At 39.8% G+C, this 24,259-nt stretch overlaps 3 protein-coding genes across 4 annotated transcripts in view; 1 reads left to right on the forward strand and 2 right to left on the reverse strand.

The window, feature by feature from the left end:
• abcb7 (ATP binding cassette subfamily B member 7) overlaps positions 1 to 11,087 on the reverse strand; it is a 30,516-nt gene extending 19,429 nt beyond the window's left edge. The window contains exons 1-5 of one of the 2 annotated variants that reach the window (XM_014987570.2): positions 10,844 to 11,087; positions 8,267 to 8,350; positions 8,099 to 8,176; positions 6,999 to 7,118; positions 732 to 864 (exon numbers count right to left, since the gene is read on the reverse strand). In XM_014987570.2, the coding sequence (XP_014843056.2) occupies positions 732 to 864; positions 6,999 to 7,118; positions 8,099 to 8,176; positions 8,267 to 8,350; positions 10,844 to 10,993 (565 nt within the window). In that variant the 5' untranslated portion in view covers positions 10,994 to 11,087. Of the gene's footprint in view, positions 1 to 731; positions 865 to 6,998; positions 7,119 to 8,098; positions 8,177 to 8,266; positions 8,351 to 10,789 lie in introns of both variants that reach the window. The other variant, XM_014987569.2, reaches the window with a different exon arrangement.
• A 238-nt stretch (positions 11,088 to 11,325) lies between these two features.
• uprt (uracil phosphoribosyltransferase (FUR1) homolog (S. cerevisiae)) lies at positions 11,326 to 16,823 on the forward strand. The gene is made up of 7 exons (XM_014987572.2): positions 11,326 to 11,577; positions 12,440 to 12,482; positions 12,574 to 12,643; positions 12,787 to 12,849; positions 14,461 to 14,622; positions 15,171 to 15,269; positions 16,435 to 16,823. The coding sequence occupies exons 1-7, from the start codon at positions 11,351 to 11,353 to the stop codon at positions 16,539 to 16,541; spliced, it is 771 nt and encodes a 256-aa protein (XP_014843058.1). The 5' UTR covers positions 11,326 to 11,350; the 3' UTR covers positions 16,542 to 16,823.
• On the reverse strand, positions 16,734 to 22,266 carry zdhhc15b (zDHHC palmitoyltransferase 15b). Its single transcript, XM_014987571.2, has 11 exons — positions 22,078 to 22,266; positions 21,707 to 21,733; positions 21,514 to 21,608; positions 21,302 to 21,422; positions 21,028 to 21,097; positions 20,036 to 20,068; positions 19,827 to 19,947; positions 19,553 to 19,685; positions 19,267 to 19,393; positions 19,000 to 19,115; positions 16,734 to 18,447 (listed from the first exon to the last, which is right to left on the reverse strand). Exons 1-11 carry the CDS (start codon positions 22,199 to 22,201, stop codon positions 18,404 to 18,406), a joined length of 1,011 nt encoding a protein of 336 aa, XP_014843057.1. The 5' UTR covers positions 22,202 to 22,266; the 3' UTR covers positions 16,734 to 18,403.
• Positions 22,267 to 24,259: the final 1,993 nt, after the last annotated feature.

Here is a 24,259-nt window from a genome sequence, read left to right on the forward strand (position 1 = left end):
ATAGATCAGTTTAAGTGCCGTGCATTAACACTCAGTACACCAATAATACATTTTGCCATCTGGACAGTCTAACGGCTCTCGATGTTCAAACATGATGTATACTTTTAGTGGCATAGAGGTCAGACTAAATAATGTGGACATTTTTGATAAGAAAAAAAGTCAAATCCATGCTTCACACACACCTCTCAGATATTGCTACCACATATAATTTATCTTCCACCTCAAAATAATGTGCTTGATGATCTGTGATGTAAAATGGCGCTAAAAGAATTTTTTTGTAATAAGTAGAGTTCAAAGGGTGTCAATATTTTTTGCAAGGTACTGTAAGTGTACTAATCAAAAGAAAAGGCTGCTTAAGGTACAATGGTACATGTGATCAAGATCAATGATGCTGTTTGCTGGGGTCATATTTTCTTGCTTAGAAAACCTTAACATCTGAAACTAAAAATATCAAAAAGAACAAGAGATTTATTAACCTGTCCTTTTATAAGTGCATTATCTTCTATTTACAACTGAAAGCCCTTTAAGAACTATAATATGGATGAGGGAGTTATAAATAGACACAAAGTCAATTGCAGAAAATAGCTAATAAAGTTAATAACATGCAGAAGAGGTCGCGTAGCAGCATTCATATGAATGCTGCTGGAAAGGTCAGCATGTACACAACAGAGTCCTGCAGTCTCCTCGGATGAGCGCAACACCTGGCAGCGTAATACGAGTCTTGGACTTACAGCCAATCAGCATGGCCGTTGCCATGGTAGCCACTGTGCTTGGCGCGTCATTCAGGTTCAGCATGTGCCCCGACATCTGGTTAAGCTCGTCCACTGCATACTTAAACATGAAGGGCACGATCACATTGGTCAACTGGGAGGGAAGAGAAAGAGGAGGTGAGAAGGGGGAAAAAAAATGGAAAATGTTCCAACATGAGTTTCTTAGAGAGACGACTTACTACCACCCGGCATCATAAGACCAATTAGGATGTCGGGCCAACCTTTATAGAGATAACAGCTCTACTATGAAGGCTATCCACAATGTGGAGTGTATTTATGGAAATTTTTGACTACTGTTCCAGAGGTGCATTTGTGAGGTCAGACAGTGATGTTGGACAAGAACCTCTGGCCGGTTTCTGTCCCGATTCATCTCAAGGGTGTTCTATCAGGTTCCGGTCATGAATCTGTAGGTCAATGAAATTCTTCCGTACCAAATTTGCTCATCCATGTTTTTATGAGCTTTGTGCACTAGAGTCATGTTAGCACAGGAATCCCTTAACTGTTCTTGCAAAGTTGTCCAAAATGACTTGGTGCACTGAAGAATGCAGAGTTTTTTTCACCAACTCTTGAAAAACATCCCCACAACATTGTTCCAAGACAAGTTCAATAATCATGAATACTTGAGCCACCCATGTGTTTGTTAAATTATTCTGAGGGTCTTTTGAAGCCAAAAAAAAAAGCAAAAAAACAACCCAGGGCTTTTATTTTTTTATTTCAGCAATCCAATAAGTAGCTCTTCAGTCATGTGGACCTCAGCTGAACCCCCAACTGAGGCAACAGCTATTAAAAAGTTTTGCTGTCTTCTTTTAGCTCTTTCTGGAAATTAATTTACTCTCAACTTGTAGTTGCAAACCAGATGTTTAGAAGAGCCAAGAACCATTAAATATAATACAGAAATAAAAAAAGTTGAAATAAGTTAGTTTATGTTTGATAAAGCTATGTAATAGACTTAAATTTTGAAATAAATTACTGAAATAAAATTCCTTTTCAGTCATATTCAGAATTTCTTAAATGCACTGTAAACTGTAGAGGCAGGAAACTGAAAATGTGTTTTAAAAACATGTTGAAAGCCAAAACTGTAAAATCTTTTTTTAATGCACACCTCACATCCTGAAGCATGAGCTTACAAAGAAAATCTAACACTGACGATGTAAGTTCATTTTGGGGATATGTCCAAGTGCCCACAATTTTGTGTTGTGTTGCTGTGTATGTATGTTCTGTTTTTCTTTTTGACTGGCTGTAGTAGTGCTGGAGAGGAGCTGCTGCCTCCTGCTAATGGAATTGAAATAGTTATTAGGGCTAATTAAAAGCACAGGGACAGCTGTGTGACTCAGTCTGGGCGGTCTGCTGCACATTAGGACACACAACGAACACCGCGTCACACGGCGTAGCGTTTTTATTTTGAACTTTCAAACCCTGAACACAGGAGCAGGTTTTAAGGCTCCTTTTTTTACTGTCAAGCTCTTCATTAAATAGTCTTCAGGAATTGAGCAAATCAATGAAAAACCATAAAAGTAAACCTATTTATCCAGCCAAAAGCCATATCCCCATGGCTCCTGCTTCATACACTTGGGTATTACACTCAGACAATAGAAGTCCTCTTTATCCCCAAAGGAAAAAAACAATATCTGCCACTTTGCTACCAAGACAACAGAACATGACACAAAAATAGCCTGAGCCTATTATCACAGAGCCAAAACATGTCCTCAATTCTGCCACTAATACATGATAAGGTTGGATGCGCTCTTTTAATCCATTAACGACAACCACTGGAGATTAAATTGACACTGTGTCAATCTCTACCTGGCGATATGTCAGCCCGTAATAGAGATTCTGTGTCAAGTAGCAGAAAAAAGCTCCGGGCGATGGAGAATTAGCTTTACCTTACGCTATGAAACACAGACGGGCACAGAGACAGAGAGGGCTTCATTCGAGGCCAACTTGTGTGTAACCATTCATTTGAAATGAAAATGTCACTGATAATGTAGCTCGCAGAGGTGAGATGCACTGTAACCACGTAATTATTCAGTTGATTTAAAAATTGCATCCACACAGCTGGTGGTTTCGGTTCAAACAGACAAATTGGTAAAATGGAGGTTAACTCCAACCACGCAGGAAAATAGAAGGAGTCGATTGGATTGTATGCACTCGCGCCACACTCTTTTAGTACACACCAGAGGGAGCCGTGCTGGGCGGCAGCAGGACACACTTATTTGGGAGCTTTGAATTTGTGATTATTTTCCAGGGTGTAAATTAGAGACTATCAACAAAGGAAGAGAAAACACATCACACACTGATTGATGCATGCAATTAATTATTTAAAAGACTGCTTTAAATGCACGCTGCTTTCAGTTTTACATGGCGTCTTCTCCAAGTGCAATCACTTAACGCAAGTGCTCATGATGTTTCTGCAAAAGGTGCAGGGAGAGGATTTGATTAAACGGGAATATTTAAAACTTAACCAGTGCTTCAAGTGATCTGTTTTGCAACAACTTGTAAGTATACTCCTAAATATCACCAGGCTTTCGACATATTCTTAATTTTAACTTGTTTACACATTCTTACAGATTTTTTTCTGAAGATCTGCACGCTGTAGAAAACAATTCGATTTAAAGTTTTCTACAGTCGAAAGCGCCAGTGTGAGTGTCCATTTTTGATTGTTTTCAAAGGATCTGCAGTCAGTCTGTAACATAACAATACTGATGCAAAGGTATTCAAAGTAGGTTGTGACCAGGAAAAAGATAAAGCATGTAATTTAGCTATTATTCAACAAAAATCCAATGCAATTAGCTTGTATTAGATTGGGATCCAGGATATTCTAGCCATTCCAAAAAATGACAGACACATTTCTATACTCCGTACGTTTTATTTTCTCCACAATTATTCAGACCTGGAACATGCTAAAAATTAAATTATGTACTTTTCCAGATTTTAACTGTATTTAGAGTCCTGTAATGTCTACTTACAGTACGTCCATTAGGAAAATACTTCTGATTTAACCACAGCGCTTCACAAATTGATTTTCCATATAACTTTATATTTATTATGATCCTCAAATTTATGTCTTGTGCTTAAAAAAAAAAAAAAAAACTGATTATGAGAAGTTTTGATGTTAGAGTCGAGCTGCCATCTACAGCTAAACTTCCGCTTCATGTTGCATCGCTTTCCTGCGCCTTCAGCTCCACCAGACTAGTGGCAGCAGTTAATATGCAAAAACCTGTCGGAACTGCGAGTCTGCAGAGCAAATCATACGTTGAGATGATGAGCTGAAGACAGAATGTTGGAAAGAAATGGGGATTCTTAAAGAGACAGGGCCAAATTTCAAGGGATCAAACTGGAAAGTCAAATTTCATTTATATATATATATATATATATAATTTTTAACAACCAAAGGAACCAAATTTTTTATAAACAACCTAGAAAATCCCTCTCCCTTCCTTTAAGAATATTATGAAATGCACAAATGCTAGATGTGTAGTATACTCACCACTTTATGATTCATGATTAGTCTTTCATTTAAATAAATACTGTTATTTCTGTGGACTTTGCAGTGTTATGCTTGGTAGAAATCAACACCTTATCACAGCACGACAGCCTCAAATTACCATGCTTTTTATTGTAAGTCTGTTTTTTTCCAGCACCAAAGGGAAACAAAAGCAATGTCCTTCTGACAAATAACAAAAAAAAATGTTTGTCTGAAATGGTGCAGCAGTACTTTAACACCAATCTTGCTGCATTCCTTTTAAGCTTTTGGTTAGCAACAGCTTTAAATCCTGAATCTAAAAGGGGTTTCTGATCTTTGATATTCAAACTGGCATTGTGTGCAGCACTGCAATGTGATAGCTATGGCTCAGTCTATTAAATTGTTTGCACTTTAAAGTGATTCAACAGATTTCTCACTGTATGCTCCAGAGGAAGGATGTCTTGGATTTCACAATACTCCTTGAATGATTTGTTGTTCCTGGTGGGATTTTTGTTCCTTTGTCATTTATGTTTATTATACCAATACTTAATGAACAGAATCACAGTAAATCTAAATGTTACCGTTCCTAATTGAGAAGTTTATCTTTCTTTAAACACAAATAACTTGCATCCTGTAACACACAAAAAGACCCACATTATGTCTGATCACTTCCAGCAGTGCCCACACTGAAATAAGGTTTTTGGAGAGACTAAGATTGAAACGTGGCTGACAGTTTGTCACCACTGGTGTTCAGGCACATACTGTTCTACGTGGATTAGTCACTGCTGTTTGGTGTCCTTGGATGATACGCTGCATGCTTTAGGGCAGAGTTATTAGATTTTTTTTTTTTTTTTTAAATATGCCTCAAATAAAGTCTACCCACTCAATCACAAGTCTGTGCTGGTATATTTAACTTAGATATTTAGCATGCTGTTGCAATTATTAAGGCCTTTTGCTTCTTGATGCGTTTGGGATTTCTGTAATTGCACAATTTGCACAATTTCTTAAATTGCAAATATGATCACAATATCAATATATGCAATGCTGCAATTATTACAAAAGGACTGCTTGAATAGAATATTTGGCTGCATATAATGTATTAAGTGCCAGGCATCCAAATTTTTCACCCCAGTGCTACATTTGGCCGGATAGAGGATTTTCACTGCCCACACTGGATGTTTGAGATGCTAAAGCTCTCAGAAAATGGTGGGGATGTGATGATAACAATAGAAAGAAAAGAGTCAGGAAAATTTGTGGTTAATCATAATCTATATAATTATCACAATACTCAGTAGCATAGCATATAGAGCAGGGGTGTCCAAAGTCGGTCCTGGAGGGCCGGGATGCTGCATGTTTTTACACACTCTCCCTGGTTTTACACACCTGCATCAAATGATGGCTCGTTAGAAGGCCTAAGCAGAACACTGACTTGCTGAGGAGGTTGTTGCAACCAGTAGGGAGAGAAGTAAAACATGCAGGATGCCGGCCCTCGAGGACCGATTTTGGACACCCCTGATATAGAGAATATTAATCTGAGACTTTACAACACTACAAGCCAGAAAAATTACATCTTTTCCTTGCTTTAAAAGAAATAAGTTTTCCAGGAGAAAGTATTGATGGACCCAGGCCAGGGGCAGTAGGTACCAAGATGACAAGAGGGAACTACATGGAAAGGTCTTTTTAGAATGAAAAGAGCTGGCTGGACAATTCATCTCTTAGAAAGGCTTAATGAATTTCTTCTGTTCTGCGCAGCAGCTGATCTCTGGTAGTTTGTGTTTCATTATCACTCATTTATGGAATCAGCAGTTAATGACATAATAAACTCAAAGTGCTCTAGCAGGCTGCTTGTGATCCAATGCCTGTAAAAACAATTTTCCCTTTATTTAACAATAAAACTTCTTTATTGCCATCACTCTTGCAAAAGTCCACTGACTGATTTGAAAGTCTGATTGCGGAGATTCCTCACAAGTAATTTTTAGCTTGATTTTTCTTTTTTTTTTCTTTACTTTTCTTTGTTAAACAATGATTCCTATTTTCATGCAGTAATTGCCAACAGGAAACAGTGCAGTTGTTGCTGTTTCTAAAGAATACTCTACACACAAAGCAGATGAAGTAAAGTGCACCAGGGGTTTCTGCAAATTTCAGTAAGTTGAATGTAGGACTTTTAAAACTTACTTTAGAAAAAACATGATTTAAACACAGCCCAGTAAATTACTTAATAACAAAAACAACTTAAATAAAATCCAGGTTTTATCTTTTGCAATGCCTGTTTTCAATCCAAATCTTCTTGTACCTGCAGTATGTAACTTTTATTTAAAATTTGAATGACAATAATGCATTTTATCAGGTGGACAGACTTTGATTGTCCTTAAAGTCTGATTAATGAAGGAAAAGAAAGCATCGAGAAAGGAAAATGACTAATCATAATCAATATAATCATTTGAATATTTAGCATTAGTTTTGCAATAACATGTCTTCCTGATGCAGTGCAGCAATACCTCTGATCAAAGTAATGAAAACTCTGAGGCACTTGCTGCTGGTTGATAATATTTATAAGAATCCATTATAGCTAGATTATGGAGATTTATTTTTAGGTAATTGGTTGCAAAAGCAAGTACCAAACTTCCCAAAGATGAATCAAAATGAACCAATAGCTATGCATAAAACAGCTAAAGCTGGAGAGGTCCATCACCCACCAAGTAAGGAAGAGCAAATAGAGCAAATGCTACCAAATTTACTAGCATAAACTTTTATAATAAACTTACTTTAGCTCCAGCCAGAAGACCAAGCGAAATGGCAACACGTGCCCGCAGGTCTGGCCGGTCCTTTGGCCACACGTAGGCCAGCATGGCAGACAGGATCTTGGTCGAATTCACTTCTTTCAGCTGCAGCAAATCAACAACATAAACAAAATGTTAGATAATTTTCCCAGATTTCCAGGCTGTCTTTTAAAAAGCAGGAAACACGGATAAAATCATGTTTAGGATCATTTTAACTTTCCAATCTGCGTTCTGTCTGAAAATATTGGTGAGTAATGCTCATTCTGCATTCAGTGTGACAGCCGCAGCAACCTTAAGACCACAGTGTGGCAGACACACGGAACATCAAATGTCAGCAGGAGTCCCACGAGAGATCTGACAACAGCAATGAGAGAGTCTCCAGGTGGACTTGGGCATCCAGTCTGACACTACAACTCCCAGGAGACACCTGGGCTGTCATCCCAGCTGAGGCAGAGAGTCCGCCGGTGCCAGCGCGGTTGTTTACTCGCACTTCCACACACATCTGCCGTGGGGACTCTCGCCAGGCTACAGAATATGCGGTAATTCCTCTAATCCACTCAATATGGTGGCAGCATGTTCCAGCCCTGCTGTGTGGCAGCTCCTTGGAGCAAATTACAAAGAAAGTGTATCCATCACCTGCCTTTAATCAAACACAATCAGGCAAAGTGTGACACTGCAAAGGCAGCACAACTGATTTATATGCAACTTAAAAGAGCCTGAATATATCACAGCATGTAAAAATCTATACAGTATATGATGCTAATTTATTCAAAAGCCACAACTATAACCAACCAGATTAATCGACAGTGAACCGATAAGCACAGATATGAACAATGACACTGCATTTAGATGCATGTCTACTGGAATCACATTAGCTAGTATTGATCCCCTATAAGTTGAAGTGATGAAAAGTTAAATTAACTCCGACATTGTCAAATCAATACCCTAAATACCCACTGACACGGGCGCTCACTTTACATTAATTTCTCATTTACGACTTCCAATTACTGTTTATTTAATTGCTATGAATAAACACAGCAGTGTGAAACTTTTCGTCGCTGACTGGACCTAGGTACAACACCCACCACATTTTTTGGGTCTGCACTCAAACCTCCGCCTGCGTGGCCATGCCAACATGTCCGCTTGTCCATCCCCTGCAAATGCTGTAGAAATATGAATAGAATCACTTTGTAATTTCAGGTTTGACTTTGTAAAACACACTTATTTTCAGCAGTTTGGAAAATACTACTCACTTTCAGCCCCTCTAAAATCCGACGGCTGCTCTCCAATCTGTTTGTGCTCCATGTCGCTGTTCGTAAGTGTGGAACGGAGCTCAGCTGAAACACAAGAGACGCCGTATGTGACAGTCGCCTTGTTTTTGTTTACAAAGTCGTTTTTAAAATTTAAGCATGCTGAAACAGAATAAATACGGGGCTCAGAAAAATGGGCTCCCTTATAGATTTCATACTTTAAACTTCCAGCAGCCTGAATTAAAACAATTCAGGTTGTAAAAGTCAAGACAAGAGGTGCAAAAGTCTCTTAAATACTTCATGACAATAATTATTTGTTCAAATAGAGACAGGCTAGTTTGCATAGCTTTTCACAAATTAAATTATCTGAAATGTTTTGTGTGTATTCAGGTTATCTTTGTCCGATATTGAAATACTTTTGCACTCTGAAACATTTAAGTGTAACAAACACGCAAAAACAGGGCACGCTCCAAACACATTTCAGAACTTATGAGTGTATATCTGCAACAGAATTTTGTTTTATGAACAGTTGCAGTCGACGTAGGATGAGAGCTACAAACACGCCTACAGAAGCTGAGCTGACTGTTAACACAAGATATCTTGTGGGTGGATTAAGAAAAGCACATTGATCTTAAAGTAAACCTAACCCATAGTGACCCGTTTCTATTGTTGTGCATAATTCCACGGTTGAGAATCTATATATACACACACAAGACTGTTGAAAAAGTGAGTGAGCAAATATTGAATCCTTTTTTTTCCTAATTAAACTATTTTAGCTTTAATAATGAAATATGCAATGATTTATTGCAACTACATTTAAGTTAGGATGCTTCTTTTCTCATTAAGTGTTTTTTTTGTTGTTGGTGATTTTACTTTCATATCTAACCTCTCACTAAAACGTTAGGACAACACTGAAATGAATTAGAAACTACATGTAGACCAATAAAAAAAAGAGTAGAAATACCTTGGCTTCAAGGTATTAAAAATGTTGCATTATTATTTTGTAGCAGTTGGAATAATTGTAGATTTGTATTTTAAAAATACAGCAGCTAAGTCATGTTTTACATTATAAATACCTTGGCTTCAAGGTTTTTGTAATGTAAAATGCAAACCCATAATTATTCCAACCGCTACAAAATAATAATGTAACATTTTTAATTTATAGCATAGTCAAATGTTTTGGGGGTATTTTCATACATACATCTAAGCAAAAACACAGTTGTGTTCTGAATAGGTTCAAGTAGATCTTTGATATTTACTTTACTTAGTTATACTTATGTTTTACTAGCTCAATATTTATGCATGTCTTAGCAAGACTTTCAATATTATAAAGTCTTGCTAAGACAATAATATTGGTAAATATTGCACCGATATCAATTGCTATGAAAGTCTATTTTGCTCTTCTGTTCCCATCTCATGTGTGCTTCCATCGCTCTGTGACCTATAGTACTATGGACAATGTCATTTGTGTCCAGTGTGAGCATCTGTTGCTGCGAGAAAGCACTTTGAATTGCCTTGTTGCTGAAACGTGCTACACAAATAAACTTCACCTGATTAAATGTTACATTAGCCCATACTATTTGGAATATATTAGACAACAATTATTGCACTTTAAACACTGATTTGCAATACCAATTTTGCAGACACCAATGCTGCTTTGATAAATTAGTTACAATATTCACCTTTAAGCAAGTTTTTTTAAAACTTGTTTTTACCATTTTTATTTACCTTTGTGGTGTGGCTTCATCATATTTCTATTTTTTATTTCACAGAGGTTATGGCAAGGAGAACCTTTCCTTAGGTGCCAGATCCGTCTACAACTCTGTGTGTACTTCAGAGGTTTCTGTGAGTGGATGTGTTTTTATAAATTTAGGCAATCGAGTAGTAAGGAGGGCTTATTGACTTTTAATCCTTTATTTTCCGGTTTCTCCTTACATGTTTCCAATGAAATACAATAAATAAACCCTGATTTCGGTTGTTGTCTTTACCAGTGAGTAAGAGCAGAAGTACTTTCTGAATTAAAATTTTCGGAATAAACTGGCAGCAGAGTTTCGTTGATCATTGCCAAATAATCCATACATTTGTTGACATGAGATGACTAATGAGTTGTATCAGCCATAACACGAGTGAACCCGGGTGGGACTGAGGGTCTTATCTAACCTGTCAGATGGACTTGGAGACACGTGACTGGGTCTACCGTAAGGCTGCACGGTTAGCTCGCACACAGCTGATACAAAACGCTAATGTACATTAAACGCATAAACATGACGCGTAACCCGTTGCTTACGCAATTATTCCCCCATTTAATAATGGGAGAATAATTGTCGGTCAATAACTCAAAAGAAAGGTTAAAATTAACTTCAGATAGCAGTTAGCTACCTCAAACTTTAACAACAAGCTATGAAAACAGTAACTTTTGAATGTCAGCAAATATTTGAGCAGAGAACTAACAAATGACAGAAAAAAAGACACTGTAGCCGAATTATTTTATCTCACAGTAAAAGTTAGTTATAGGAACTTTTATACCTGCCCTTGCGTAAAGAGTGTGTCCTCTCCGACCAGACGTCCCGTTTTACTCACCACATATGTGTTTTGTCGTTTATAATTCCTCCCGTCTTCAGCGCCGCTTTTATTCCAAACGTGATATGAGCTGGTCTGGCGTATAAGAAAGGCCAATTTTCTTTTTTGGAAGTGAAAGCCGCATTTTAGCGGTGCCAATATCGGCGCCATGTTTCACGACGGAGGAAGACGATTAGTCAACACACCGGGTTATGCGTCACATCCGGCTTACGTAGCCATCGGAGCGTAACGGTTAGTAGCAGTCAGAGGCAACGAGGGCTTTTTCATCCTGTTTTTGTCTTGTAGAAGAGATTGCGTAGACTTCGACAAAACGCGACAAAGTAATTGAATCTATTTGAATGCGAGCCTCACAGCTCCTGACCGTGTGGTTACCGTGTTAGTCGTAGAAGTTTGAATTGAAGAAGCTAAAGACGGAGCACGTTTCCCCCCGTTACCGCGTTGTTAGCGTGGCGTTCTCATTAAGACACGCTAGCTTTAGCATTGAAGCGTTTTGACCTCGCTGTCAGGATGCCATGCCACAATCAGCAGCTGAACAGTGTCAACAGTGGCCAGGAGCACCCGATGAAGCAGGTTCGGTTTGCCAACAGCAGCAGCAGTGTGCCTGCGGTGCTGAACAGCTCTGAACCGACTGATGTCCCCACGCAGCCGGTCAGCCAGGACAGCCTGGGTCCTCAGCTGAAGCTGCTCCCTCTGAACGACCAGATCCGAGAGTTACAGACAATAATTAGAGACAAGTGAGTCCCCGTTCTTATATCTGCGACACAGCGCCTTATCCGGTTTGGTAACATGGCCTCTCCAGAGGGAAGCAGATGCCCAAAATAAATGGACTGTTCATAAAACTATTCATATAGTGAATTGTTTAAAGTGCAATCGTGTTTGATAAATGATTTCGATACTTTCCCCAAATTTCATGTGACATCCTGAGACATGGTCTCGGGTGTATTATCCAAAAGACAAAAAGAACTCATATTTACAGTAGTTTAATTCAATTTCACTATCCAACATCTTCACTTAGAAATGTTTTGTTTCTCTGCAAAGTTTATGCAGATCTTGGATTGTTAGTGTGGAAGATTTACACATGTGACCCTTTCACATCCAAAGCGTGGTGCTGCCACTTCCACATATTTTACTTTAGATATGGTGTTGCTTTCATGCTTCTGGAATTGGTGCCAAAACCTTTGCTGGGCCTTTGTTGTTTATCTTGAAATAAAATACTTATGTCTTTCAGACATATGGAGAATACAGTAAAATCTTGGTAAATGATGCATTCATACCGCTGGCAGAATGACATAATATAAGTAGAAAACCTAAAAAAAAAAGATATAGTCTGTGATTTTGATACACAGATTGAAGCAAAAATATAGAAGCAACACCAGCAAATTGTAGAGTTTGATATTTTTGAATCAATCAAAAGTTTGTGTGTGTGTGTGTGTGTGTGTGTGTGTGTGTGTGTGTGTGTGTGTTGCACCTCTTTGCATTTTAAGTTGATCTAACCTCTGCTGAAAAATTGTTAACCTTACTTTCTCCAAGCTGAAATAAAGCACAAAAGTGTAAAAGCGGAGGCTGATCTAATCAAGTGCCTATTTATACTTTCAGAACGACCAGCAGAGGAGATTTTGTTTTCTGTGCGGACCGACTGGTGAGATCATATACTGTACAGCAACGTGGCAAAGCCATTTGTTTTCAGCTTTCTGAAATAGTTTCTGTTCCCTCCCCCACCCCAACAACAGATCAGACTAGTAGTTGAAGAAGGCTTGAACCAGCTTCCCTTCTCCGAGTGCACCGTCACCACTCCCACAGGTCAGACCGTCTCAGGTTTAACGCTCCAGATTTGAAAACACTGAACTGGTTTTTCTACTCGGCTCCATTTTTTATTTATCTTTTTTGCAGCGCTAGTCAGTACAGCTCCATTTTATGTCCGTGTTTGATTTTCCGCCCCTTAGGGTACAAGTATGAGGGAGTCAAGTTTGAAAGAGGCAACTGTGGAGTCAGCATCATGAGGAGCGGTAAGTGAGACCCGGTGCAGCATTTTAAGGCTTTTCACTGTGAGGACACTTTAGTCTGCGAATCTCTACTTTTATATTTCCGCTTGTGCTGCACGTTCCCCTGCTGCTCGATCTCACAAGCTTAAAATGTCTGCTCGGTTGGCCGTTTTTCATCACTCTATGGCGATACAATTAGAGTGATCGATTCAAGGTCACTTGGTACGATTTTATATTCAGTCGGTTTTTGCCAAGCACGAGCTTTAAGCTCATTTCAGCTGTAACTTAATGTCAAGGATGAGAACATTGTTGCCCGATCTGCTTTCTAAAAGCTGTACATGTCTTCAAGTGTGTGATGCGAGTCTAAGCACAAAGTCGTGTTGATCTCACCCGTGTCGACACATCTTTAATTATACATCGCAATCCGAGAAATACATTCTGTGTTTTGCTTGCAGGCGGTAGAACTTATTGTTTTTTTGAATGGTAGTTCTGCAGGCTTGCTGCAGGTCTTTTTCTTGACGTTGCTTCTTAGCTCGAGTATCACTTGAGTCACACCAGAAGCTTTGCACAGTTGTTTCTTTTGTAGTTGGCAAACAGCTCATAAACTTAAGGGATGAGACAATATTTTCTACATCCTGACACAGAAGTGATTGTAATTTGCGTCTATAGGCACTGTACGTCTAGCAGCCTGCCACAAAGATGCGTATAAAAGGTAATTCCTAAAGAGCCGTAAGCTGAAATATTTGCCTTACGGAGGGAATCAACTAAACGATGTCTCTCTCTCGTGTCTCGTTACATTGAATTTACGTGTGACTTTCAGATACTGAAGGTCGTATCTAGGTTCCTCAGCCCTCATGCTTCTTCTTTTGCTCGTCACCTTCCTCCTACCTTTAAGTACACACGGCACAATGTGCTGTCACTGTCAACACAAGATATGACAGAGTGAAAAAGCAGACAATATGTATAAAGAAAAACCGTGGAGGACCTTCAGAAAGCTGGTGAACTGTTGACAGAGATCAATTTAAAAGGTTAGACTAAAGTCTGTTTTTTATTTTTTTTATTTTATTAAAGCAAATAATGAAGGACCTTGGAAAACGTTTTTATTTCGCACGTTATATCTTTAACGGCATATAGTTAAATCTACAGCAATAGATCAACTGTAAATTGATATCGTACTGCTTTATTGTCAGAGCATATCTGAATTTTATCTTGCATAACAGCAGATTTGTTTACAAACATACATAGACACGTGAACAGACAGAATCCACATGTAAGCCGGTCGCAACAACCAATTAATCAGTCGCATAATGCATGACAATAAACAGTTTTCATTCTGATCATTAATATATTTTGAAGGGTAATTTTGTTTTAGTATTCAGTAATTAGAGACTTTATTTTTGGATAATTTTTTCCCAGATTTAGATAAGTATGGAAAGACAACTGAGCTCGGAAACATTATTCTCTGTCCCAATGTCAGAATATCCCATCCAATCACTGATTTGTTCATCCATCCATTTGGCCGTATTTCAGCCATCCATCCCAAATTGATTGCTTAGAAATTTCAGTTTGGGAGTTTTGTGATGGCAAAGCATGTGAACAGAACCCTGTCAACAGAACCACGTTTGGTTTCCACAGGTGAAGCCATGGAGCAGGGCCTCCGCGACTGCTGCCGCTCAATCCGGATCGGAAAGATCCTCATCCAGAGCGACGAGGAGACCCAGAAAGCGAAGGTCTACTACGCAAAGTTTCCCCCGGATGTGTACAGAAGAAAAGTGCTGCTCATGTACCCCATCCTCAGTGAGTCGCTGCAGGCTCAGCCCGGCTCCGGTTAACCACCTCCGGTCGCACAGAAATGTCAAAACGTGTCTAATTTTATGCAAAAAAAAAAAAAAAAAGTTTTTTCTATACTCATTCATTGTAAGAAGTCTCCCTTGAGTTGACCTTCACTGCCACCACCAACTCTGCATTGCCACATCATACAGAACCATTCACACTGCTCTGATAATTATAGCTCTCATGGGAGAAATTATACACTGCCTCAGCGTTAGCCACCAGGCTGCAGAATAACATAATGAGGACCAATAAAAATAGGATCCTAATAGTTCTGGTTTCCTGTTGTCACAACGGGCATGTTTCCGCTGTTACTTAAAAATGTAACGATGGGAAAGCTTGATTTACATACAGATAGATTTTTTTTTGAGGGGGGTTGGGGGGGGGTTATATCACACCAATGGATAAAGTTTAACTAATGCATACAAGAATGCAATTTTTCCATCAGATGAAGTGTCCTGTGTAAGCAGGCAGGTGAAAAAAAACATCTAATATCGTATCTGCTGCGTCTGCAGGCACAGGGAACACGGTGATCGAGGCCGTCAGGGTGCTGATAGAACACGGTGTCCAACCCAGGCACATTATTCTCCTCAGCCTCTTCTCCACACCTCACGGTAAACCAGCTCACAGCCCCGCTTTTCTGTCCGTTTCCACTTTCTCATCTCTGCATATGCATGTGCAGGATTGTTCACTGGTGCTTCAATGGCTTTTGACGATATAAGATTGGAGGTTCTTGGTAATTTATGTAGTTTCTATAACTACCGTCCAGGTTACTGTGACATTTAATGTGGATGTTAAAAAAAAAAAAAGGATTTCAAGGTAATTCGACTTTGTGACCTTTCTTCCTGAGGATCCGTCAGGTTAAAACTTAAACTTTGGATATAAGACATATTTAAAGCTGAAGGGCACGATGCTATAAATGCACTCTGGGATACTTTTTTTTTTTCCTTTTTAAGAATTGTTCTTGACACAGTGTAGAAAGTGTGAGGTTGAAAGATGAGACAATGTGAGGAAAAAAACAGAATTGAAACGTAGCCGATCCAACCTGCTGGGAACTAAACCAAGAACCACATTCCTCAATTCCTTCCCAGTTTTTCCTCTTGATGTTGCGTCTGAAAGCTGTTTTTGTAAACCTTTGACCTGCTGTTACTGACTTTAGGTCATGTTAATTATAAGTCAGAAAATGTAAAATACAAGAGTATTCAAAATCTTTTTTTGTTGCCATGATCTGCCATCAGACGGAAGCAACGTAATTATTTCAATAAAACGAATGTTAAGTGGAGTAAATTAATGTGCCGCTTTTCCAGTCTTACAAGCGAACCACTCAAATCGCTTGTCACCAAAAGCGGCAGCAGGAATTGAACCCACAACTTCCATATTGCGCGACTGCTACTCTCCACTGAACCACAGTTTGCTCCAGCAATACGTCATCTCAGTTTTAGCATCTTATTAGCAATCAGCATCGACAGAAATCAGAGGCCTTCGCGTTTATTTCCTAGAGCAGTTCTCAACACGCTTCGATGTTTCTGCTCCAGAACATGCCATCATATCGGAGCCAGTTTATCACCCATTTATTCAAATCTAGAATTTTCCTTTTATTGCAGCAATTTAAGAAGAAAAGTTGTTTACGAGTTTCTGAAATTTAAGGCCTTTGAGATTAATTTTCTGTTGCATTTTGTGCTTTTAATATCCCATGTTTCTATAGCTGCGTTCGTTTACGTGTCACTGCATTACGACATTGCGTTGTCCATTTTAAAATGTAATCCATATTTCCTTTAGGAGCCAAGTCCATAATCCAGGAGTTTCCAGACATCACCATCCTGACCACAGAGGTTCACCCGGTGGCGCCAACACATTTTGGACAGAGATACTTTGGCACCGACTAAAACAGGACAAAATGCTTTTGGTATTTTGTCTGCAGACTTTGTCTCTGCATCTCATCGTGTCCTTGTGTCACGCAGTACTATTAACTCAAGTTGTTGAACTGACACCTAATGATTGACCCCATTACTCGTATTTATTGCTTTTTTTTTTTTTTTGCTTTTTATGCTCAGACTGTAGAAAGAAAACCACAAAGATTAAAACATGGATCATTTTATTTTGTGTTGTATGAACAGATGAATCAATAAAGAATTTATATTTGTTTACAGACAGAACAATACATGAAAGTGGATTGAGGTGTTTTTTTGGGGGTTTTTTTTGTACGTCAGTAATGGTTTAAATAAAATAAAATGTGGAAGCACCGCTCACCATACTCAACAGTTAAAGGAACCACGTTTAAATGTATCTCTTTGCTGCAAATAATCTCATGGATTTTTATACATCATGGTTTAAGAAAAGCACACCACTTTAAAGTTTGTTACAAAAGGATCAAAATATACAGACACTGCCTGCAGCAGGTATAAATCAGTGAACCAACATACAGGGAAAAAAGGAATGTAACAATAAATAGACAAGACTGTGTGATACACTTAACATCAACATGATCAATATTTCATTATGCTTTATACACACTTTTAACAAGTTTAAAAAAAGAAATCAAAATAAGTATTTGTCACTGGAGCAGCATCGGATATGGGTTTAGACAGCTGGGAAGCATTTTAAAGTGTCCAGATGGAACAGCATCAAAGCTTATTAAAGGCCAAAACTCTTATTTGTAGGCTTATAAGTAAATTGAAGTACAGAAATTAAGAGTTATACAGGAGTTCCAGCAATATTTTTAATTATTAAAATTTTACAAACATTAAAATGATGTAGAATCTCACCCTCCTCCATCAGTAAGCCGATGAGAACAGGTTTAATAAATATGTACAATAATGAATGAGGATAGCTGGTATGATGGAGGACAAACATAACAGGCATGTCCAATAAGCGCACTCCAGAGTTCAGCAAACAGCATCCCAGTCATGATACACAAGATATTCAGGATATTACTTCCTTCAAAAAGAAGAAACAATATGTTCAGCTTGCAGCTGTAAAAAGCTTAATCAGTGCTTGCTTAGTTTTTTTCTATCTGGTGTGTGATATGTCCAATCTGATAACACAGTTGACTTCACTGCTTGGAAAACCGCTTCTTTTTTTTTTGTTTTGTTTTCTTCCCCAAAAACTCCACAGTTTGCCTGGAAAGGACGATGCGATGGATACATTCTCAGGAGAAATTTCTCCAAAGCACACAGGAATACTTGCGTAAGGCGCAGGTCAAGTCAGATCTTCTAATATGCTTGTAACCTTTCGTTAGAGTAAAATTAAAACCTATGTTACACTGGGGGAAAACGTCAAACTGATTGGACAGCTGGGTCCCTACGTTAGACCTCCGCAGGCCTCAGGGTGGGTTTTAATACTCCTTCTCCCTCTCCCCACGCTGCCTCCTGCTGAGAAGGATTGTTAAGGTGCAACACTGTAAACGCAGCCCAGCTGTGAAACAGAGGCAATGTAAAATAGCACTGTACCACACAGCATCACCAACAAACCAATAATAAATAACATCCTTTTTACTGAGGTAATAGGTTTTCTTCCTAAATAAACCATTATTTGCACTTCAGCTTGTCGTCCACCTACGTCATCTTTCCTCATCGTGTAAAACTTAATTGAAAATTGGCAAAAAAAAAAAAAGAGCAGGTCATAATGCAGACCGTCTCCCACTCACCATCTCCAGCATTCCCCCCTACCCCCTCCAACTTCCACATTATTTGGAATGCAAACACATCATAACAAAGTGTTTGATAAAAGTCAGTATTATCTGTGCAGGTTAGTCGTCCATCTCGATAGTAACGGAGGGGTCTGCGTCCTCAACTGGAACAAGAAAAAAAAAAAAAAAACTCATCTTAGTGGGCAAATCGGGAACTTTTTTCAAAGGTCTTGTTCGAACTGGTGGATTTCATAATAAGGGAGGATTGTTGCATTGTATGTCCACTAGGTGGTAGCAGAATATTCAAACAGTCGTGCGTGTGACTGATCCGCCCAGATTCTGCCTTCATAGATCGTATCTACAGTACAGAGTTATGATAAAATAAGAAAACAGCAAAAACTAAGGGAAATAATCACTTTAGTTGTTCCACTGAAAACTATTATTTCTTAACAAGGTTCACCCACCGCTATAGAATAAATGTTCCTAAATTTTTAGTAAGATTTTGCTACAGCAAAAAAAAAAAAAAAAAAAAAACTAAGACTTTACATTGTTCTCCCCGGGTTAAAGTTTAGAGAGCGCTGCGTAGTGTACTGTATCAATATCCAGTTCCTAAGGCTAATCAGTGGAGCTAATGAAAATGATTGTGTAGGGAGAAAAAAACTTAAAGAAAAAGTTTCTGGAGCATATCTGAGTAATAAACAGAAAAGAGAACTTACCCAAACTTCCTTCTGAACCATCATCCGACTCATCCCACATGTCCTCGTTAGCTAGCAAGGGGTTATGGGATTCAGAGCTCTGACTCCTTAAAGGGAAGTAGTGACCATTCCCTTGGCTGCCATTACAAGATATGAAGAAGGAAATTAGTCAGTGTTACTTTTAGTACATTTCTTTTTTGCGTCTTGTTTTATGACATACAAAAGTACTTCCTTATGTTTCTTAATCATATTTGTGATCATAAATTTACGTTCTCCTTTTGTAATTACCTTGTGAAAACGGGGATGAACCACAGTTTGCGGTCTTCTCCAAACACCTGCAGCAGGTTTCTGTGTAGGCCAAGGCTGAACCCGTTTCTGTCAGGTCCACTGGCAAATACTGGAGCTGAGAAGGCCTCTACGAAAGGGAACTGAAAATTAGAATGTGTTCTCATGCCACAATTTTCCTGATTTCATTGGATTAAAAAGAAAATATATCGATATATACACACATCACATAAATGGTTGGATATTCCCTTAAAAAAAAAAAAAAAGAAAAAAGCATGTCACCTCTCACCTAAAGTGGATCTGTTCTTGGCCACTAACCAACAGTGGTAAGTGAAGAGAAACATGAGACTGACAAAGAACATGAGTGCAACAAACATGAGGAAGAGGATATGGAACTTTGCAGGTCCATTTGGCAGGTCCCCCTAAGGACAGAAAGAAACAGGAGACATCAGTTCACGAGGAAACCAGTGGCAAAAAGGACAAATAACCTAAACAAACTTTACAGTAAAATTACACTGCAAAATTTTTTTTTTTTTTAATTGAACAACAACAATGACACTCACCACCCAGAATTTGAGAAAATACTGAAGGACTGTTGCTGTGATGAACACACAGTACAGCATGGAGTAGGCGAGGAAAAGTAGGAAAAACTTGTAGTTGGAAAAACCGACACAGTTGTTTACCCTGGGAGAAAAATAAAATTTGGTAATCAGGGAACAGAAAAACAATATCAATGCAATCAATCTACAAAGTACTATAAGTTCCAACTTACCAGGGACAGTGATGGTCCATCTTTAAGACACAACTAAAAAAAATAAAAATATACTTTTTATGCATCACTTCCAACAGTGATTGATCTTAAAACAGTAAATCAAGGTAAATGCTCTTGAATTATTGTGCCCAAAAATGAAGTTTCAAGCATAAATGCTCTTCATGATAATTTTTTCATCCAAGTCTCATCATATTAAATATAAAAGAAAATATCAACTGTCTGAATACTAACATGTTTTTTTTACAACCATTTCTGGCATCCAGTGTTTGGCAAAATTGTCCACTTTCATGTTCTGTCACATTACAGCCACAAACTTCAAGTTGCCACACAGCTGGAGAGCTTTTGGTGTGTGTGTGTGTGTGTGTGTGTGTGTGTGTGTGTGTGTGTGTGTGTGTGTATATCAGATGTGATGGAAAGAATCCGTAAACATCAATTTCCAAGTCCTGTCACAAATTCTCAGGTTTGACCTAGGTCTAGACTTTGACTGGGCCATTCCAACACACAAATATCCATTGCAGTTCTGACCGCATGTTTAGAGTCATTCTCCTCACAAACCTCAGAGGCCTTCACAGAACAGCAGGATTCATACGGAGATTTACTAACTACACCACTTTGGAACTTGCTGAATGGATTTTCTCTAGAAATAGAGTAAAATGGGCTGGAAACGAACACTGTACTTTTAAAAAATGTTTACATGTAAACAATCTTGAACATTCTGTATGACTTCCTTCCAGTTTACATCTACTACTGTGCTGACCTAGGTCACAAAATCCCAATGAAATAAGTTGAAGTTTGTGGTTGCAGTGGGACACAATGGGGGGGGAAAGTTCAAGAGGTGGGAATGCTGTCTGTTTCTGCCAAAGCAATGCACTGATTGACCCTCAGGATTCTGTTTCAAATGAACAGAGCAGCATTCTCCTAATTATCACAACACCTACTGGCCACAATATCTCTCTCTAGATGAAGGTATTGGGGAGGAAAGAGAAGCTTACGTTTCACAAACGGAGCAGTGGTGACAGCGGTCGGGCTTCAGTACCTGGCAGCGGTCACAGAACCTGATAGCTGGAGACAAGAAGATGGACGAGTTGAAGGGACGACATTTGAGCTGAGCATCCTCACCCCCCTTCACACACTTCCTGCAGCCTAGATTGAACTCGTAATCAGCACTAATGAAAGAGATGCATCTGCTGATTACCACTCAAGAGAGCTGATAGTCCTAACCTACTTGTTTTTTTTATCAAACACAGATAAACTGAGACGGCTCACCTCCGGATTGGGTTCGGGTGAAAATGGGTAGTTTCTTTGCGATCTCGACGAGGATTTGCTTCTGAGCGTCTGGTCTCTCCTCCATCTCGTATCGTTGCTTGTCCGAGTATGACAGCTGGAACTGGATCGTGGCATGAAAGCAGATTAATTATATTTCTCAAACCACATGCATACATGGTAGATTTATACGGACAATCTAGTGTTCAGTCCACCTTTTTGCATGGTGTAGCAGGAGGGGTGAATATGGACTTCCAGTATGTCCAGGAGAACATCCCAAAGCAGACATGAAATACCAGCAGATAGACCGCTGCACATAAAAAAAAGAAGGAAAAGCAAAACACAGAAATCAACAAGAGCCGAAACCTGAAAATCCAAGATATTAAGAGTTAAAGCGAGAGCGCTCACCTTTCTCCAGTGTGTTACTGATTGTAACTGTTAAAACAAGAAAATTGAACATATTTAGTAATTCGCTGAAAGTGGTACCAATTGTTCAGAAGATGCATATTATCTGAAAGCTAACACAACTAGCCAGGGAGTAGTTAGCTAAGAGAGACAATAACAGCAGTTTCTGTGTGAAAACTAGTTATCGCCAACCTGTCAGAGGTGGCTTTACACAAACTAAATCGAATGACGGCAAACATTAAAAGCCACTTCCGCATTGCCCCGTCTACCAGTAACCTTACTGTTGTTGTTCAAGTGCTTCGCGGTAATCTGCGCTGTTTGTGGAGGAAAGAGGTCAAAAAAAAAAAAACAGACACGCAGTCCGTCACACTTACAAAGACACAGCTCAAACACGTAAGCATAATAAGACCAGAGCACAACGGCGGTGATGATGAGGACAGGGATCCAGGAGAAAACCCTCTGACAGCATCTCAAACCCCTGGAGAGAGCCATTTCCATCTGAGCTCCGCTCCTCCTCTGAGCTCCGCCAGCCGCCCTGGCGCTTTATCCATCAGCGACATCTGCGAGCGATTCACTGCCCTGAACTCCTCCTGTGCTGCTGAGCACAGGAGGAGAAAAAACTACTTTATTGATTAGCACAAAAATGTATTTCAAGCATGGTTTATAGCATATGGAAAGTAAAAACTCAGTTACTTTTACAATTAGAAAATTAAGTAAGATCAATAAAAAATATATATATTTCAGTGCTGAAATGCTGACCTACTGAAAACCATGTCCACGTATTGTATTATTTATGAACTGAATACTTGTTGTGGGCTCTTTTTGCATGAATTACTCCATCGACCTGCTCTCACCTGGAGGCGATCAGAAACTGCTGAGTGATTTTTTTAATGACCCTGATGAAGAAAAGTGTTTCCCAGTATGTAAGGAAAGGTGACCACCTCACCAGATCTTTGACCTGCTCCGTGCACCTTAGGAGACGGAGAAGTTGTGCCAGAAATCTTTGGATCTCCGCAACTTGAGCAGGTTCCAGATCCTGCAACTGGATTTGTCATTTTGTATAAAATAAAAATCAGAATCTGGTGTAATTTGCAGGGCCGTCCAGAGGGTGGCACTGAGAGACCTTTTTTTTGAAAACGACCAACTCTGAGCATCTTTCAGCACATCTCTCTCTCTCTCTCTCTCTCTCTCTCTCTCTCTGCGGCTCTTTAAATCTGTAGGCTGTGCGTACGGGACATCTTGCTTTGCAAGTTTTGGTATCAGCATCAAAGGAAACTGAGGCTGAGTAACAATGTTTGTGAGGATCAAAGTATCCAGTTATAGACTTGTTTGAACATAGATTAGTGGTGGGAGGGGGGCGGGTTCTGGCTTGGAGTTGAGATTGTGGTAAACAAAAAGGAAACACTGCAGAAGATGATAAAAGAAATATGATTATCTCACCACATATGGTTATGACTGTGGATTCGTCATCTTTCATATCACCCCTGCCTCCTCAGATAAATACCTAATGCTATAGATTTATGGGCCTGTCGTCATCCTCTGACGTAACCCTTCGACACCGTGCGTAAAAACCTGTAGTTGTCTCCCTATTACCGATTGCACTGAAACCTTTCATCGCGTCATGGACCTCCGTGTTACTGAACAGTGGAGAGCCCCTTTGTTCCCCTTACACTACCACCTGCCTGCCCTCCCCATCTTCACATAACGCAGACTCCCTCTCTGGAGCGCCCTCTGGGAGCAGGGTGTGAGGAGGTGAGTTGCACCCAGTTCAATTCAAGCCTCTTCCTCTCTTCCCTCACACATGTGCTCCGCTCTCAGCTTCCAGGCCCCGGGTCCCTTTCTCTCTCTCTTTCTCTCTCTCCCCCCTGACATCTTCTCCCACTTCAGCACATTGTGTTTCACATGGCTCTCTCCATCCTGTTCCTGTTGCACTGCAGCCACCGCCCCTCCTTTTTCCTCTCTCTTCAGGCATCAGTGTCGGCAGCGAGGCGATGACAGCTCCTCTCTCATTCAACCGCTCACTGGAGGCAGGGAGCGGCAATCCATCCATCAACACGGCAGCAAACCCCTCTGCTACAAAGTCATTGTGACTAGCAAAATAGTAACGGCCTTTTAATCAAAACATTTACCCGTGTGTGCAGAAGTAAAACACAAACAGCCCGGTATCAGCAGGTTGAGGCAGACTCCTTGGGCTCGGGAGGTGTGTGTGAGGGGAGCAGATCGTGCTGGAAGTGCATTCCTTGCCGCCTTGGTGGCAGTCAACACAAACAGGCAGCCGGAGCTGGAGAGGAGCCCGTTTGGGGAGAAGTCGAGCGTGGCGGCTGGAGAGTGCGAAGGGATCAGGGCGCACAATGAGCCGCACAGCCACGCAGGATGGGATGGAAAGAGGCGCACAATGGCCGGTGCAGTCCAGTGTTTTTATTGCTTGTTGTTAAACCTTGAAGATGAAGTGGCACTTCGAGTGTGCGTTTCATTTGACCCCCGGGGACCCTCGTGTCAGGCAGCTGGTGCCGGGGACGATGACATGATTCATTTGGGAGCTTGTGTTTCCGCGTG

Source organism: Poecilia mexicana, unplaced genomic scaffold (genome assembly GCF_051168715.1).
Source record: "Poecilia mexicana isolate PSO_F unplaced genomic scaffold, ASM5116871v1 scaffold_10, whole genome shotgun sequence".
Taxonomy (NCBI): domain Eukaryota; kingdom Metazoa; phylum Chordata; class Actinopteri; order Cyprinodontiformes; family Poeciliidae; genus Poecilia; species Poecilia mexicana.